The sequence below is a fragment of the Manacus candei genome, unplaced genomic scaffold (genome assembly GCF_025592945.1).
Source record: "Manacus candei isolate 608988 ecotype Guabito, Panama unplaced genomic scaffold, ASM2559294v1 h1tg000014l, whole genome shotgun sequence".
Taxonomy (NCBI): Eukaryota; Metazoa; Chordata; class Aves; order Passeriformes; family Pipridae; genus Manacus; species Manacus candei.
Genome location: NW_026138062.1, coordinates 51,486,614 through 51,504,633, shown reverse-complemented (window position 1 = coordinate 51,504,633; position 18,020 = coordinate 51,486,614). Strand labels below are relative to the sequence as shown.

The following is an 18,020-nucleotide window of genomic DNA, read 5'->3' as shown; positions in this document are numbered from 1 at the left end:
GAACGTAGAAGACTTTATAGTTTCTCAGTGAAAAACAGGAGCAGGATGATTTGGAATGACAATCCTCTTAACATTTGCTCTACTACAGAATAAAAGCAGCAAATGAAAACATAAACAGAATTTTAAATATAGTTGAAATGTGCCAGGAACACTGGCATTCTTTCTGTGCATGTGACTGAATGAGCTGCATACTGGAGATAGTAAGTGTACAGAAATTCCTTTTTGTAAGAAAGTACCAGTGAGTTCTTTCCCTCACAGGAATTTTATTTATTAACAGATTTCATTCTACTTATTTAAGTTGTAACAAAAAAGTGGAGACTTACTCTGTGAAGGGATAGTGAATTTAATGCAAACTTCTGATTTCCTTCAGGCACCATACTTCATTAAAGATCATATAGCAGTGCTTCTACCTAGCTAGTAGAGTCTGAGGGTTGTTTTGTCAAAGTAGAAATGCTTTAACAATTCTTCTGTGAAGGTGGAGGTGGAAGGGAGGGCACTTCAGTTAGGTTTTAAAAACTTGGAATAGTTACTGAGATTTTACAAGACATGAAAAGACAGCTGTCAAAGAGGACGTTAAAATTAAATCTGTTAGCATTTGAGAATGTAAGAAGTGTTGTTTCTAGACATCATTTTGATCCAAATCAGCTGCTCTTTTTAGATGCTTCCAGACATTTAGCTGATTGTCAGTTCCTTTGTGTTTTACCACACCGTGTTCAGTGCTTCACTTTTATGCACACAATTTCTTTGGTTGACATTTATTTCCTTTTAGAACCAAATACATTTTGAATTACAGAAGCACTGTTTGTTTCACATACATGCTAAGATCTTGGCAGGACAATAAGGTGTATTCCTAAATAATTGTTCAAATAAATTTCTTGTTCATACTGGTGCCCATACTGAGTTGCACTTTTCAGCAAGTTCTTTGAGATACAGCACACTGTTCTTAGACCTTTTTTCTGCTGCCTTTCAGCGCAAAAAGCATGTTGTCAATTAACTCAGTAGGAACTGGATGTGGGTTTTAAGTTTTAGAGAACCATTTAATCAACCTATAAATTATGAAGAATAATCTTAAGCAATTTTGTTAGCATGTTGCACGTGGAACAAATCATCAGACTGTCACTACCTCAAAGAATAAGCAGTTTGTTTTGAGTGGTTCCTTATGACACTGGGATATTGTATCAGGTTGTACCACATGTCCTCTCCTCATGCATCCTGGGAAACTGATTCTGAAATTATTCATATTCTAGAAGAGTCTCAATTTAAAAAAAAAATATATATGTATTAAGAAAAAAGAGAATGTAACTGTTCTGGACATAGGAAGATAAGAAAAATGGAGTAATGTACTTTATTGGAGACTTTACTTGAAAATTGGAAGGATTGTTCTGGTTTGTATTTCTTTGTCCTGTTTAATAGGGCCCAGTCATTCAAGCTGTGCCAAAGTGGAGGAAAAAAAAAGGATACAAAAAGTTTTCTGCATTAGGCATAGCCATAGGAACTTGTAAGCAACTTACTAAACTTTATTTCCAGTGAAACTCTGTATCTGTGAAAATACTTCTTTGAAGCTCTTCAGTCAAAATTAATTCCCCTATTCTTACCTAACACCCATAGAGGAGCTCCTAGGGCTGTGTCAGTGTTCGTACATCAAATGTGGCTGGGAACATTCCTGAGTGCTGAAGCCAAGTAGCACGGAACAGCCCATGTCTGTTCATCTTAGCCTCCAAAACAAGGTGACTGCATACAAATTCCCTGCTGAGCACAGGCCCCGGACTCTTCTGGCTGCTGGGCAGTGCCTGAAAGCTGCCTGGGGAAAGTACTAGTTGGAGTAGCCCAGATTCACAGTGCAGACTGTTCTAACAACTCACTAGTGCAGACAGTTGTGTTATAGTGTCTTTATTACTTGTAGAGCTGTAACCTTGGAGTATCCAAGGTCTCTCCTTTCTCTTATGCTGTGGAGGGAAACCTTTGCAAAACAAAATAATAGTTTAATTGAATTCTACTTTTTTGTTGTTTCGCTCTTTGACTGTTTATAATGCAGTATGTTGTTGTTTATCTTTAATTCAGTTCTATCACTGTAAAAAAAAAAAGATGGAATTCACTTCCAAATTTAAACACCTAAACATATGTGTCTGCCTGTGCAGAGGGTTCTGTCTACCATTGCAGTCAGTAAAGCCACGAGGATCATTTGACTCATTCTAAAATACCTGTTTGGCCAGCTGAATTACTCTCAATAATGCCATTTTCTTAGTGGAAGCTGTGACACCTAGTTCATGTGTAGATACCTAAATAAAGGTGTTTGCATCTGGAGCATCCTTCATTCAGGATATTTTCATACAGCACCTGTACGAAGTTTAAATTTAAACCCTTTCTGAAACCCTAAATTTAAATTTAAATTGAGTTTAAATTCAAAGCCTTTCTGAAATCCTAATAAACTGCTATTTCTGTAAAGGATTTAGGCTTACAATGAGAATTTTGAATGCTGATAGGCAGTTATATCAAACTGAATTATCACTGATTAGGTGTTACTTCTGATGCTTCCTAAAACTTGGAAAAAATCCCTCTAGGGTTCAAATTCTGAAAGCTTATATGGTTTGTATATAGAGCTGGATCTTTTGTATAATGTTAGATTATTTCCAGTATAGTTACTGCCCTCAAGTTTTTTGACAGTGGAATAACTGTGTACGAAGTAAAGTTTGCAGATGCATTGCTTTTACGTCATCACTAACACAATTGTTTTATCAACTGGCAGTAACTGCACGTTGTGTTTGCTGCAGGACAAAAAAAGACTGTGTTAGTCTACATATAGCAGCTAACCTGGCTTTGCATGTCCAGCCTTTTAAAGTGCTATTCTGATCTCATAATATTGTAACTTAATGTCTGTTCTATGCTTAAGACGTAATTTTATATAACCCATGTAACTTGAGAGGTTCCTTGATGTAAAAATGTCAAGTGACTTGCAGTATCTATGAAAAGTGAGCTACCATAGTTAGGAAGGAAATGGTACTGCTTCAGATGACGTAAAAACTTCCCTACCGATAGGCAGCTTTTAGTGACTTATGCTCCTTTGCAAAAGGAAACACCTAAAATAAAAACTGCAACCCCTGCTTACAAGATAAGGAGCAAATTATTGCTCACTGTGTCCGTGGCTGTACAGGAAAGTTGTTTCTCTTAAAAACTGGTGTAATCGCGGTGGTCGTGATCACTCCTATTTTGAAAACTACAAAGCTGGCAGATTGTCTCATTACAGTGATGGCTTTTGTGAAGTAGATATTTCTTAGAAATACCTCGGGCCTGAAGTTAGATGATGAGAAGTATATCTCAAGACAGCTGCATTCCTGTAGAACTTCAGGTAGAAGCCACATATGAAAGCATTTTAGCCTAAGTATTAAACCACTGCTTACTGGAGACAAATAAGTCTAAGTTTATAAGTTAGACATAAAGTGTGACAAAAAGGTCATATAATTTTTAGTCACGTGACATTCTGGGTTATCTGCTGAATGCATGTATACCAGACAGACTTGACCATGCTCATGAGCTCTGTTATGATTGCAGCAAGCAGTATTGCGGCCATTTCCATTAGAGGTTTTTATTTTAGGAAGGACCATGTGATCAAGTCCCTGTAAACTTTTCTTGTTTCAAATATCTGCTTTATTGCTACATAATATAGCTAAAATATCATTCTGCAATGCATAGTAAAATTTCATAATCAGAGAAACTCTAAATATGATCATTACACAGTTACAAGAAGGGTTTAACTAATTTTAGAAATTAACTGTAGTCAAGGATTTCATGAGCTGAAACAGTAATATCTGCTGCATTGTTGATTTTTTTAAAGACTTGAAAGGAAAAATTAAGATAAAAGTAAGTGCTTCTAATCATGTGGGAGGAAGACGAAGAATTCAGTAGCTGACTGTTGAGATTTATTAACCCAAATAACATCAAGAAAAACAAACAGAAAACCCCACAACACAACGACATGTTTTGTTAATTTAAAATCAGTTGAAATTTGTTATGCAATCATTTTGCCCATATTTGAAAATTACATTTGTTACAAATTGTAAGTTTGTATCCTGTGACAACCAGGATAATGGATGGTATTGTTTTAATTATGATCTTAATGGGTTTTTTCTCCAGAATGAATAGTAGTTGTCATATATTTTGTATACATAGAAAAATGGCTATGAGAATTTCTCATTAGAATCTCAATGAAGGTGAAAGCAGCTGTTGCTTATTGTTTGGAAAGATTTTTCAGAAGCAAACCAATGTAATCAGAGCTTACAGAAGTGCATATGGTTGTTTATAGTGTGGTAGAGAGCTGTGCTCAGTTTTCCCAGAGAATTAATGACATTAAAGTTTTGGCAATACATTTTGAAATGTAGCTGTATTACAGTTTCAGGTTTCAGTAAAGTTACATGCTTAGGTATTTAATTTCATTGAGTATGTGTAATAATCACAATTTTAGTCTAATAACATCTAAAGAAGCATCTCCAGACATGTCTGTCGACTGTCTTGGGAATCCTTTACAGAAGGCACAGAGACACAGGTCTTGTTTAAGCATCAGTGAAACCTGACTGTCATGTGTAGACAAGGTGATGCTCTTGCAGCAAAACATAGCAGCACTGCCCAGTGATCAAGGCTCAGGTGCAAATAACTTGGCTGTCCCTGAAACTAGTCTGAGGTAAAACATAATTTCTTCTCTTCAGGAAGACAAGACATCACATTATTGTTCTTGCAAAATAAAAATGACCTGGTGCTTGATGAGAGTGTTTTACTGATAACATTTCAAAGTAATGAATGATGCATTAAATACTGTACCAGCTTTGCTCTAAATAATGAAATCTAAGAAACATTATCCATGTCTAAGTGAAAAAGCTGTGCATAGGCAAAGTATATATCTCATAAAGTAATTTCAGAAGTAAATTCAGAGTTTGAAAAGAGGGTACTTCAGATAAATATAAATAATTTCTTGGAAGCTTGTCTTTCTCTGTAGAAGGCCAGGAAATGGTGATCTCATTTCGCAAAAGGAATACATACTGTGTGGGATTGGTTTGTTTACCTTGAAGTTTGAGTTCCGAGTTCTAGTAGCAATTCATTTCTGCTTATAGAGACAATAAAAAGCTCTTTGTAAAATGTAAGTTTTAAAACTGGACAATAAGTAGAAATGTTGATAAATGATGCTTTTCATTATAGAAGGGTTGAAACAGATAACTCTTAATGTACTTAAAAGTAAAAGAAAAAAAGATATATTGAATTATAATACTCCATTCATTCTGGATTTCCTCTGTTCCTACCCTCTTTGAGATTACACCAGTTCATAGGAGACAGTATTGAGAGGAGTAAAGAGGACACTCGCCCCCAAAAACCCAGAAATTCAGGGACATCACTGGTGACTAATGTATAAAGCAGAAGGCTGTAGAATATTGGAGATTTGTCCCTGCAGTGGAATATGCTGATATTCTGCTGAATTTTTTTCACTGTAAAATTCATGCATTTAAGTTAATATACTTGAAAATTTTAAATTTAGACTCTTATGTTGACCATAGTTTTGATTTGTTTTCAGCTGTAGGATTGGGATCCTGGTGCTTCCACATGACCCTGAAGTATGAAATGCAGGTGAGTACTGATAAGTAGCTGTGAATTATTTTATGTGTGTATCTCACTATACAGTCATGTTGCCATTTCTTGATTAGATGAAACTCATATAAAATTAATTAATCTGTCTTAAGTATCATTGTACATGACTCCTGCTCTCAACAAGAGAGTAATTCAGGTCTTGTTTCATTAGGTATTTTCCACTGATAGACATACAGGAATATATACTTGCATCTACAATAAGAGCTGTAATCAGTTGCTTCTGTTGGTGGAGGACACTTTATCCTTTGAGAAATCATGCTATCTTTTTATACAAGTCGTTGTTTTAAATTTACTACAGTTTTGGCTTAATAACAAGCAGTATAGACAGGAGTTACTGTTATTTATTTTATCTTTTACATCTTTGTTTTCTATTATGATTTCTATTTATCTAGAGGTACCTGTAGCATTAATAGTGAAATCAGTGTCTTTTGAGTAGCAGTAGTTGAGTTGTCTTCTCTCTTATTTTCAAGTAGAAGGCATTTTAGAACAAAGCACAGGGCACAGGGATTTAGTCCTGGTATTTCCTGTTTTTTTAAAGTGATGCAGGAAGTCTTGTCCTGTTGTCCTCTTTTAGGTCTTCGAAGATTAAGGAAATGCACCTTTGAATCAAAGGCAAGATGAAGTGGGATTCAGTTCAAAATAAAGAAATCTACATTTAAAAGTCTGTGCTGGAAGTGTGTGCTCTCACCACAGTCAGTGGAAATACAGTTAAGTCAGTGGAATTTAGGGAGGCAGTCAGCTGGGCTGAATTGTTCTCCAGACTCCGTTGGCAGCCTTCACTCAAAAAAGATTCATTTGTCTGAGTTTAGGTGTTTAGTGTTATTTTAAACCCTGTGAGTGTGCTTTCAGGCGTCCAGCTGCCATGCCACAGAGGTGCAGGTTTCTTAGACTCCCCTGTCACATCTGCTAGCCTTGGGTGGGTGTATTGGATGTGACAGAGCATCTCAGATGGCATTAGGCAACTATATTGCGGCAGCTGAATTGAGTCCTGGACTTCTACTGGTCACAGTGGGACCTACATATTGCCAGTTGTTTGAAGTTTGTCTCCATAATGCTCTACTTGATATCTCTGGCATGTGCTGGAGACTGCCAGCTTCCACAAAGCATATAGTTGCCGCCATGTAAGAATATTTGGTCCTTTTCTTGCATGAAAAAGGCAGTTTGTAGAGCCATTTCACCATTTCCTCCCAAATTAAAGTATGATTTACCTATATTCACTTCTGTGGTGAAATTGCCTTGAATGTCAACCTTTTTCATATGTCTTCCCTGAGCTGCTTATTCCTAACATGGCCAGTATTTCAAATCCTCTTTCTTACACTGATGCAGAGGTGAGCAAGGGCACCATGAAACTCAATCATTAAAATGAAACAGACTTAAAACATTCTTACATGGAGTTTTTTGGGTTTTATTTTATTTTATTTTATTTTTGTGTGTGTGTAGAGGCTATTTTAATACAAGTCATTTTACTGCAACTTGCCATGTAGTTCTGGTGTTGCATCAGATCAGCTAAAGGGCCTATGAGCTGTGGTAAGTAAAGTGTGGGCAGAAGCAGATGAGAGGGAAGCAGCAATGTCTTGCATCATTTTTCCAACTGATGTAAAAGGCTTCGTGTGAGGCAGAGAAAGTACACTTTTTTTGGCAGCCAAGTGAAATCCGCAAGTGGCCCATAATTACTCCAGTTGCTAGCTCATGGATCACCACAGAGGAAACAGTTCAACCAATAAATAACCTTTTCTCGTTCACTTTATCTCTTATCAGCATTGATAGCTGTTCAAAGAGGGTTTTTTTTACATTTGTTTTGCAGTCTTAATACAGTACATGGTTGATTCAGTTTTCTAAAGTAAGAGAAATATGAAAACCTCTATTCTTGAAAGCAATTGTTCAGAATAGTTCTAAAGCAATCACCCCTTTTTCTCTTGTTTTTATGGAAGCTGCATGATTGTGCATTCCTCGAGAATCCGAAATGCATATTTAACCAGTGAAATCAACTCACTGAGTTTCCTTCTTTCCTTCTTTCCGTGGTTCTTCATTGTCCAGACATGCCTTTGACATTCTAGAAGCATTAATTCCTTTGGATACAGAAGCCATTGTCTTCTGCATGCAAATTCTAACTAAGATGTTTTGAGAAGCTCTTTGTTCTTACTGTAATTTCTCTGAGATGTTGCCAGCATATGAACTTAAAAGTGTAATCAACCATCCAAATTTGAAAAATTTTCCATGTTCTTTCCATTTCTGTTCTTCCCCCACTTTTATCTTTTATGAGGTGTTAAATGACTCACAGTCTTTAACAGCCATGTGAATTAATCGTGCAGCTAATTCCTGCCAGGCTTGAAAAAGCACATCACCAATTTTATAAAATACTATTACTATAAAGCTGAATTCAGCTATTTCTTCTATTTTTTCCCCTCCAAGGCATCACAGCAAAGATAGACTAATGTGATGGCAAAGTGCTACCTAACACACCTGTTAGCTTCAGCTGCTGTCATTGTTCCTGATATTGTCTTTGTGCTACCTGTTGTGGTCCCTGACCCTATAATGCACAGGTGCAGGGATTTAAACCTTCTTCTACAAGGTTAGTTGTGTGCTGGCTCAGATGTTGGACCTGGCTCACTGGAGAGAAGCAGCGGGAGTGTGGGTGAAGAAGCAAGGCTTGCCCTTTCAGTAGCACCTGGTCAGCAGAAACGTTTAGCAGCACTGTGAAACATTCCCTGAACTTTCTGTGACCAAAACCACAGCAAGCTCTTAGGATAATACATCTCTCTCCTTCTGTAAAGCATTAGATTTAACCCAGTATGAAATTTCAAAACTAAAATGTCATTTTTGACTGCACAGTTAGAAAAATTATCACAAACCAAGAAGAATCAGACTGGCTTTATAACAGGGTTTGCGTAAGCTGCTATTGCTCTTAATGTGTCTCATTATTCAGAAAAACAGGGTTTTGAGCTTGTCAGGGACCCTGTATCAGTAGTAGGAAAGCAATTTCTGTACAGGCATAACCATCCAGAATTTTCAGAGTGATGATGGAGAAAGATCAAAATCTTTTTTGCCTCTAGTTCTTGTTTTTTGTAGGAATGAATCAAGTTCCAAAAGACCTAACTATTAATGTTTGCTTAACATATTAGAAATCAGAGGCTCTGGATCTTCATTGATCCATTTGTGTGCTTTTTCATTTTCGTGATTTTCAGTCCTTCATAAGAGGAGGTAAGTTTAGCTATATATTTACAAGCAAAAATTCATTAAAGTTCTTTGATGAGAAAAGTTTTAGAAGAAAATGGTACTATGATTTTTTTCCTTCTAATGATAAATGACAATTTTGAGTGTACCAGTTCTTGAGAAATCAACTATCTTGTGATTACTATTTTAATTCCATTCTATTAATGTGGCAAGTTCTCAGAAAAATAACTGATTTAGCTGTAACACGTGAGTCTTTATATGCAGTCATAATCTGGGAGGGGGAAGGAAACCCAACAAAACACCACAAGAACCCCACAACAAAAAGAACAAGAACCCCACATCAAACAAACAAAAATTTCTGTCTCTGAATTAAAACAATGTAAGAAATTTCTAAAATTAGGAAGTAAACGTGCAAGCACATTGCTCATCCTAATGGGCTAAAGTTGTATTTTATGCTATGAAAAAAATTCTTTTCAGTTTCTCTGTGAAGAAGATGCTACTGACTGTAAGGCTATAGATGGGATGGTCTTATTCAATCTGACTTTTCAAAACTAATTCTTACAAATTTTTTAAAAGGTATGAACAGCATATAGCAAGATTCTTTGAAGGTGTGGGCTTTTATGAAAAGTAATATTCAAAAGATTCAGGGTAATAACTGCTTAGCACAGCAGCTTTTGGTAGTTGAATAGGGTTTGACACTGCTATATCTTAAAGTACAGTTAAGAAGGTGGATATCCAAGTGACTTAAAAACTCATGTTTACTGAAGACTTACCTCTCCTTAATTAACTTACACAAGCTTGTGATTTAAAAGTAGTTTTCATATTTTAATGTCTTTGCTTTTTATAGCTGTTGGATGAACTGCCAATGATATACAGTTGTTGTGTGTTTGTCTACTGCCTGTAAGTATTTGCTAATTTCTTTTTCCCCAAATATTTATGAAATGTTAACTTTTGAAATGTGCAGTCTCTGAAGCCAAATTTAGTGTATAGTGAGATGAAGCTTCTACTGCTTTTGGTGAGGTCTGGTTTTGCACAGCACTATGACATTGGAGCAGTAGGCTGCCATTAGTCCTAGTTTTTGCTAATTTAGATATATTTTACCAGTGTTTTTTAGCAGGAAAAACCCCCACTTCTATTAAAGATTTAGTGTAGTGTACAATCAGAGCTCAGTGCTACTTGGTATAAAAACAGCAGACATAAAAAATCAACTTCAGTAACACCTACAAAATTAGCAACATTATAATTTATTGGAGCTGGATTTCTATGATGTAGTCTGACTCAAAACACTTCAGGTTTCTGGCTAAACCTGCTTTCCACTCATCTGGAAAATTAAAGAAAAGATTTTATGAAGAGTTAAATGCATATTTTGTGGAGAGTGTTTTGGAACATGTGTGACAGCTTAATGCAATGCCAGGATGTTTTCAAACATTTAATTTTGGGAGCAACGTAACATTTGACAACTGTGAAGATACCCTAAGTTGGCTTTTACTTACCTGTTGCTGCAAGACCTGGATTTAACATGATTTATTCTGTCACTTGGAAAATGTAAATGATAAATCAACTTGTTGCAGACAAAAAGAGAGGAAAAAAGTCTTTTTGCTTTTGAAAATATGAAATATTCAGCTGTTGAAAATTGTAATGTCTTTGGTAAAGATTACCAGTTTGCAGTGGAGTCGGGATGCTCAAGGACTAAACCTCTGTCTGTGGAAATAACCCTCAATTTGTGATTCATACATTAGTATGATTTGTACAAACTCAGGACCAGAATCCTAATGCCTCTCTTAGCAGAAATATTTCCATTGTAGCTCCCTATCTCCTTGAAACTGCCTTTGCATTTCTTTTGCCTGATTTGAATGTGATTGGGAAAAAGCATGAGAAGTGGCTATAAAAATCTGTCTGAAAAAATATTTTTGTGTGTGTGCAGTGGTTCCTATATTATCTTCAAAAGCGCTGAAGCCTGTCACTGCATTTATAGCTCTAATAAGATTCTGTATATATAAGCTTGGTAGCAATTAAAATGTTCAAAAGAATGAGCTAATGTGTAGTTTAGGAGGCTTTTAATAATCGTTTTGGTTTTCTTGAAGGCAGATTGCAGGTGGTTCTGCACAGGACATTTCCTTATACGTCATTCAGTCCTGCTGACTCTTAAGCTGTGTAATTACTTCAGCAAGCCATTTTGCAATGTAGCACGTTGTGCTGCCTTTAGATTTTTTTTCCCCAGATATGTTTTTAATTTGTTTCCTTTTGTTCATTCATGAATGTGTCTGTTTCTGAAAGTTTATAAACAAATAAACTAAACAGATATGACTTGGAGTTCTATGGACAACTTCCTCCAGCCCTAATGATGATGGGCTTCTCTAGGTTCATCTTTGTTCAGATATTTTGGACCTTTATTTCTGATGGATGTGTGATCTGCAATGTGTGTGTATTTCCATCACAACGGAGACTGAGGCACGGTGCAGAGATTGTGAAGCTAATTTTAATTGATTGTTTTACATACTGGGAGCAGTTAGCTATTTACCTTCCACTTCCACCAATACCCAATCTAGCAAATTTACTGTACTGTGACTGTAGTGAAGACAAACAATCTGCATTTTAACATATCTCTGGAGTTCACTGTTTTGCAAGGCAGTCCTTTTTCCACTGCCTTTAGCTCACAGATGTAACGTTTTTTGACGGCTGTATTGCATTTCAGACTAACTTCTAATTTGACATCCATTATCACCCTTTAAACACCTCTTGAAAACACTTCTGTTTTACAAACTCTTTTCTTAGAGGGCGTTACTTTTTTTTGTATATGCTTATTGGTGTTGGGGTTTTTTGCACTATAAATGTTTTTTAAAAAATATTTATTGGTAGAAGTATGAATTTTTCTATTAAAATAATACCTCCTTATTGGAAGAGTTACAATTTCTTGAAGGGTCTAAGACCCATTAGGATCAATTTGCTCCCAAGTTTTGTGATAATATACCTTGAAAAATACATCCTTTATATGGTAAGTGATGAATGTTATTACTCTCCTTTATGTTCTCTTCCAGGTACGAATGTTTCAAGTACAAGAACACAGTCAATTATCCGCTGCTTTTCTTTTTAATAACATACAGCTTTGTAGTCAGCATAGTAAGTAACTTTTTCTAATATGGCATTTTCACCTGTAGGTTGACAATTTTCCTGCTAGCAAAGGAACATTATAGAGGCAATACTGAATCTCTGTCACTTCCAGTCAAGAAAGACAAATTATTCTTTTGTTGGGAAAATGATGTGCTGGCCACCTTTCTATCTAAACCACTGTATAGAATAAATGAAGGGGAAAAGCAATAATCCAGTTGCTAGAATAGGAATGTGAGAAAAATAGTCACTGTTGATTTGTTATGAGGCCTTGGACAAGCTGCATTCCTCACCTTCTCTCACTGGAATTCATCTATAGAAATAAGAATCATCCTGTTCAACAGGCTTCAGAAAGTGAACTGTGATACTCAGTCCAGGATATTGACTGGTGTTTTAAAACAGCCAGAATAAGAAAAGAATTCTGCTGTTAGTTAAAATTCTTCTGGGTTTTTTTGTGTCACAGCTCAAAACACAGCACAGTGTTCTCCCTTTATGAATAAACTTAGTTTTGTGCTGTCAACCACAGATGAAATTTCCTTCGTAATTTCTGTTGATAACCATTTCTTAAAGAAAATAAGTAATATTGTAAGTCATCTTCAGCTGTCAAAATTCTACCCTGTTCTCTTCTGTTTCTCCTACAATTTTTTACACCTGTGGCATGTTATGCCTAAGGTCTAGTGTCTTTCTCTATTTAAGAGCATAAATTAAATTACCTTAATTAACAAAAGAAAGAACTACTAGCTTTTTGTAAAATGAATTGAAATATTAAATTATTGTCTAAAACATTAGTAATAGCAAATCAAAATAGAGTACTTTTTCTTCTTGCAATGCATTTTGAGAACGTGTCTGGTAATTTCAGCATCTTAATTGGTTTTGTATGTGCTGCAACTCTATTAAATGAGAAGCCTAATGTTAGGTGTTAATGTTTCTATTTGTGCTTCTTAATTTAAAATAATTCCACAGTTAAAACCTCAGGTATTGCCAGAGGAAACTTCAAATGTTTAATCAACTTTAATGGTGCATGGATAGACACTTATGGCTTGATTCTAACAGAACAAGTCTTGGCAATATTTAGATAAATAATGTTACAGTCATTCTGTGTTGCAAATTATTTCTCTTTTTTTAATCTTTCCAGGTTTACTTAAATTTGAAAGAGCCTGTATTCCATCAGGTAAATCTTGCTTTGTTGGAGCAGCTAATCTTGTTTTTTAATTATGATGTTTTAGTGGAATGTTTTATAGTATTTTATAGCTGGAAGGAAGATGAAAGGAAAGAACAGTTTGCCTTTTGCTTTTTCTTTGAATATGTCACGTTGCCATCCTCTTACTTAATGAGCTGAAAAAATTGAATGGTTTAATGCATGTTCTGTTTTAGCATTTGACCTAATATTTCTGTTGGTTTTCGTCAGAGGCAAACATAACAAGGTGTCCCTAAGGTGTGTGTGAGAGGGAGAGCTTAAGAAATCCCTTTCTGCTTTTTTCCTTTAGTAGCTGCTTTGAAACTTGCATCATAGCATGGCCTGTGTGACTTAGAACTGTGTTCTTCTCTCTGCTTTAACATATTAGTTGATTGAGTTTTTTAACTACTTGACTTTACTTAGAGTAAATTCAAGGTGAATTTAAATACAGAATGCCTTCTAGGGTTGTTTAGCAGACTGGTTTGTACAGGCTTAATGGCATTTTTGGTACAGGCTCCTTTTGTAGCAGCTCAGGAGTATTAATATGCATCCTCTGCCTGTGGGGATTGGACTGTATCACTTTCCTCTTCACAGGAGGTTAGAAAAGATGCTCATTTCTGTATGCCACATGTAGTTTTCCCTCATTTATGATTTTTTGATTAGGAGTAACAGCTGAAAAATTGCCAGGCAGAAGGCACTGAGCTCTTTGCAGGACAGAGCTTTGAAGCCTTAATTTTTAAAATTGGTAGTGCCATTGCTTGTCAAAATGTGCCTGCTGCATCAGCAGTTGTAAAAATGATACGTGGCTCCTGTTGCTAGATTAGTGAGGCGCTGATCAACAGAATACATTCTCAGCTGCTCCAGATAATCTCTCCTAGAAACATGAATTGTTGCTGTACCTGTAAATACAAGAGAAACTTGCAGGGTGGGGTTTTTTTATAATGTTAATTAAATCCTTCCCATTTTTCCCCCTACTTACATTTCCAGCAGGAAGATGCTGACTGGGATGAAAGTAGCAATTTCTGGTGTTTTTACTCAGCTGATCATAACCAGTTTTGAATGAAGTGACTTAGACTAATTTTGTTTACTATTTACTTATTTATTTATTATGAACTTTTATCTCTTTAATCATTTATTTACCCAACCTACATTTATTGCAATAAATATGTCACAACCTCACTATATTCCAGTTTGATGCGTTTGGCATAGATATTGTCCCATGTCACAAATACTAAGACAATAGATATTGTGACTTGTTGAGAAAGAAGGAAATATGGAAACTTTAAACTGTTGCCCCAGACCTTTAATTTTTTTGCATCTGATTTTTCTTAGGTTCAAAGTATGAATTCTTTGTTATAATTTATACACAAGGAATCCATGTAGAAAATATTTGGGCCAATAAAAGTGCTGGACATTTTACAACAATTCTTTGCAAATTGATTTGTATGGAGAACATACAGTTATGGCCGAATTCCATATGTTCAAGTACTGTACTCATTTTTTCACAGTTTTTGCCAAATATGTTGTAAATCCTGAGGAAATGCACAACAAAGCAAAGTTATTTTCTTAATACTTGTCCATTACTTTAGAGTGCATTAAAAAAAAGTAAAATCATTTCAGTAAGCATTTTCCAACTGAATGGGTCACATGGACTTGAAGTACAGTTAAATATGCTCATGCAATCATTGTTTAAAACACGGTCTTGGTCCCTAACTGTGTTAGAAAGCAGCATCAGGAGATAAAGCAACATTTGATTCCTCTAAGTGTTTGTCTGTGATTATCATAATTCATCAGGCTTGCAAAAAGGGGAATAACTGCATGGACAACCTAATATTGTTCATTGTTTCAGTTTGGGTGTTTTTTTCCGTGAAAGAAAAGCAGTAAGAATGGAAAAGGATCGTATTATATGTAGCAACCAGGATCCAAGCCTCAGTTTACCGCAAATTACTTTCTACTTGTCTTCCCAACTTAGGCTCATAAGTTGCTGACTGCCAGCAAGGCACAATGGTGATTTCAGTTTGTTATCCATGGCACATGGCAACATAGACCAATTTCTTTTTCTCCATCCACATATTGGAGATCTTTAAGGGTCTTAGTGCTTAAACCATGTGAGTGATGAGATGCATGTTTTGGGCAGTTGGAGGCAGCACATCATTAGAAGGAAGTAAATATCTTCCTGCCTGACAACTGAACTAGCTTTTTTTTCGACCTCATCAATTAAATGAAAGGTACCCTTGGCCTTTACCAGTGTATATTGTCTTGTTTATGTTCAAATTGCTCAGGCTAGAGCACTATTATTACCTAATTTTCAAGGTGCTAAACAACCCTACATCGCAGTTGCCTAGTTGTTTTTAAGCCAGCATCATTGTCACAGGAAACAGCTGTACCTCTCCCCTCTTTTCCATCTGGCACACAAATTTACTCTCTGATGGCAATTTGACTTGAGGTTCAGGTTCAAATCAACAACTAATTCTCCTCGGAATTAGTTTTAAATCAGATTAGTTGTTCATCCCTGTTTACCACATGTAGATTAGTGCTTATACAAGAAGAGGGGTTGGGGAGGATCAACTGCTAGTATAGAGTGATCCACAAATATAAGACAGCCCTGGAAGCAGACAAAATTACCTTGACAGTTAAACTTTTCAAGTCAAGTCTTACAGTAAGTAGCCTTCTTTCTAATATGATGAGGTCTAGAAAGCTGTCACCTACAAAGCATTGTCTTCCATCCTAATTTGTTTGCTTGCTGCATATCGTATGCTGACTATGCGTTTGCACTTGTAGCAGTGAAAAACCTCATTCAGCTACTGAGCCAAGTTACATGAATAATAAAATAGATCTGAAAACCTATTTTATTTGCATAGTCATCTGCTGCAAGAGTTTGAAGCAAATTTTTGCAAACAGATAATTAAAAGGTAAATGGAAAAGCAGATTAAATAGCTGTTTCTTCTACATTAGGAAATGCGATGAAAAAATAGACATTTCAGAATGCAGTCGTGGTGTCCCATGAGAAACTAAGCAAGGTGGAGAAGTAGATTATTATGAGAATTGCAAATAGGGTAAGGGAGTGACTAGTGAAAAATAATTAAAGGAGATGATGAAAAGCCTGGATTTTCTTAGGATAAGTAGTGGGACTGTTTTGGGAGTTTTTTTTTAACAACCCATAGCAGGAAAAAGAGTAGTGTACTGATGGTATTTGTGATGATACAAAGTTCAGAGGCGTCACTGAGTACAGGGGAGGAGATGAAGAGATAACTGGGAGACTTGAGGACTAGGATGACAACTGGTTCAAAATTGGAGATGCGCTGTTGGACAAATACCAACCATACTTGTTCTAAACTGCTCAACAGATTACCAAAGGAGGAGAGGGAGTGCCTGGATGTTTACTGATCACAGCACAATAACATGAACAGTGAATTTTTTTACTTTTGATAGAAGTAAAATACAAGTATTAGATTTACCAATTAAGGTGACTGAGTAAGAGAGAGAGACTAAAGCAGGAAAAGGTACTTCATTTGCCTTGATAAAAAAATTAGTAACATTTTTCTCTATGGGTGTTTTAAATACACAAGTACTAAGAAAAAAGTGAAATCACAATGAAATATGTCTGTAGAAGTACATAGGGGAGATTGAAACTGCGTGAAGAATATGTTATATCAGGACACAACTTGTTCAGACTTACAGGACTCCCCATTCTGGGGAATCTGTGTGTACCCACTCAATGTCTTCCAGCTCTCCAGAGTCCTTCTGGCTGCTAAGGCAACAGTTAGTTGTAGGCTTGTGGCTAAATATATTGTGCCTTTTAAGGGGATGTGTTCTTACTTTCTGTGTGTTCAGGTTGCCAAGCATCTGATAAAAATGACCTTTTCAGGCATGTCTTCACCACAGAGCTTTTTCTGTTTTGTTGTTGTCCTGTTGAAGACCACATATAAAACTGACTTGAGTGATATTTCACTGTTACACAGACCATTTGCGGATGTCTTCCAGAAAGCGAGTACCTCTTTCATTCTGGCTAGTGCTTTTACCTGCGCAGTAGCTTAGGGAATGAGGAAGGATATTCCAACTCTCCAAAGGTTCAGTTCTGCAAGTCATTGAAGGGGAAGCTTGGTTCACTGTGACAGGCAGTGTCCCAGAAGCTCTACAGCAGTGTCTTCTGACTTGTGTGTCATTTTGCCATCATGTTCATGCATCTGAGTAGTAGAGTAGAGGAGAGAGAGACTCTTTTATATGGATCCGAATCAAGGGTCATCTACCACCACCACCTGTGACTCCTAGAATGCTTCCATCAACGCTGTCTCCATACAATCCTAAACGTCCACTGGTGAGATTATGTGACTAATACATCTGTTCTAGAACAAGCAGCAATCACAAATATTGAGACCATGTTGCTGAGAACTCAGCTGCGCCGGGCAGGGCACGTCTCAAGGATGAAGGATCACCACCTCCCTAAGATCATGCTTTGTGGTGAACTTGCCACCGACTGCCACAAGAGAGGATCCCCGAAGAGAAGATACAAGGACGCCCTGAAGCAACATCTCAGCCTTGGCCATATTGATCACCATAACTGGTCTACTCTGGCCTCCAATCAGGAGACCTGGAGACACACCATCTATAACACTGCTGATGCTTTTGAGAACACACACAGGATCACTCTTGAGGAGAAAAGACAACGCAGAAAGAGTCGTGTCTTGCAGAATATACCACCTAAGGAGTCTTTCTGATGTGCCTTTTGCAACTGGTCTTGTCTATCTTGTATTGGCCTTTTTAACCACCAGCACACTTGTAACAAATGTGGGTAGAGCCCTCCCCAAATCTTCATTCACGAAGCCTAGCCATGATGATGATCATGCATCTGAACAGGGCCCAGACAAGTGAATCTGAATTAGTTCATTCAACACCTGTCAAGGCAGCATGTAACTGTGCTGAGTTACTC

At 36.6% G+C, this 18,020-nt stretch overlaps 1 protein-coding gene across 1 annotated transcript in view; it reads left to right on the top strand.

Moving 5' to 3' along the window:
• ACER3 (alkaline ceramidase 3) overlaps positions 1 to 18,020 on the top strand; it is a 58,378-nt gene that overhangs the window by 22,862 nt on the left and 17,496 nt on the right. The window contains exons 3-6 of the mRNA XM_051779938.1: positions 5,558 to 5,610; positions 9,653 to 9,705; positions 11,844 to 11,925; positions 13,049 to 13,084. Coding sequence (XP_051635898.1) covers positions 5,558 to 5,610; positions 9,653 to 9,705; positions 11,844 to 11,925; positions 13,049 to 13,084 — 224 coding nt within the window. The remainder of the gene's footprint in view (positions 1 to 5,557; positions 5,611 to 9,652; positions 9,706 to 11,843; positions 11,926 to 13,048; positions 13,085 to 18,020) is intronic.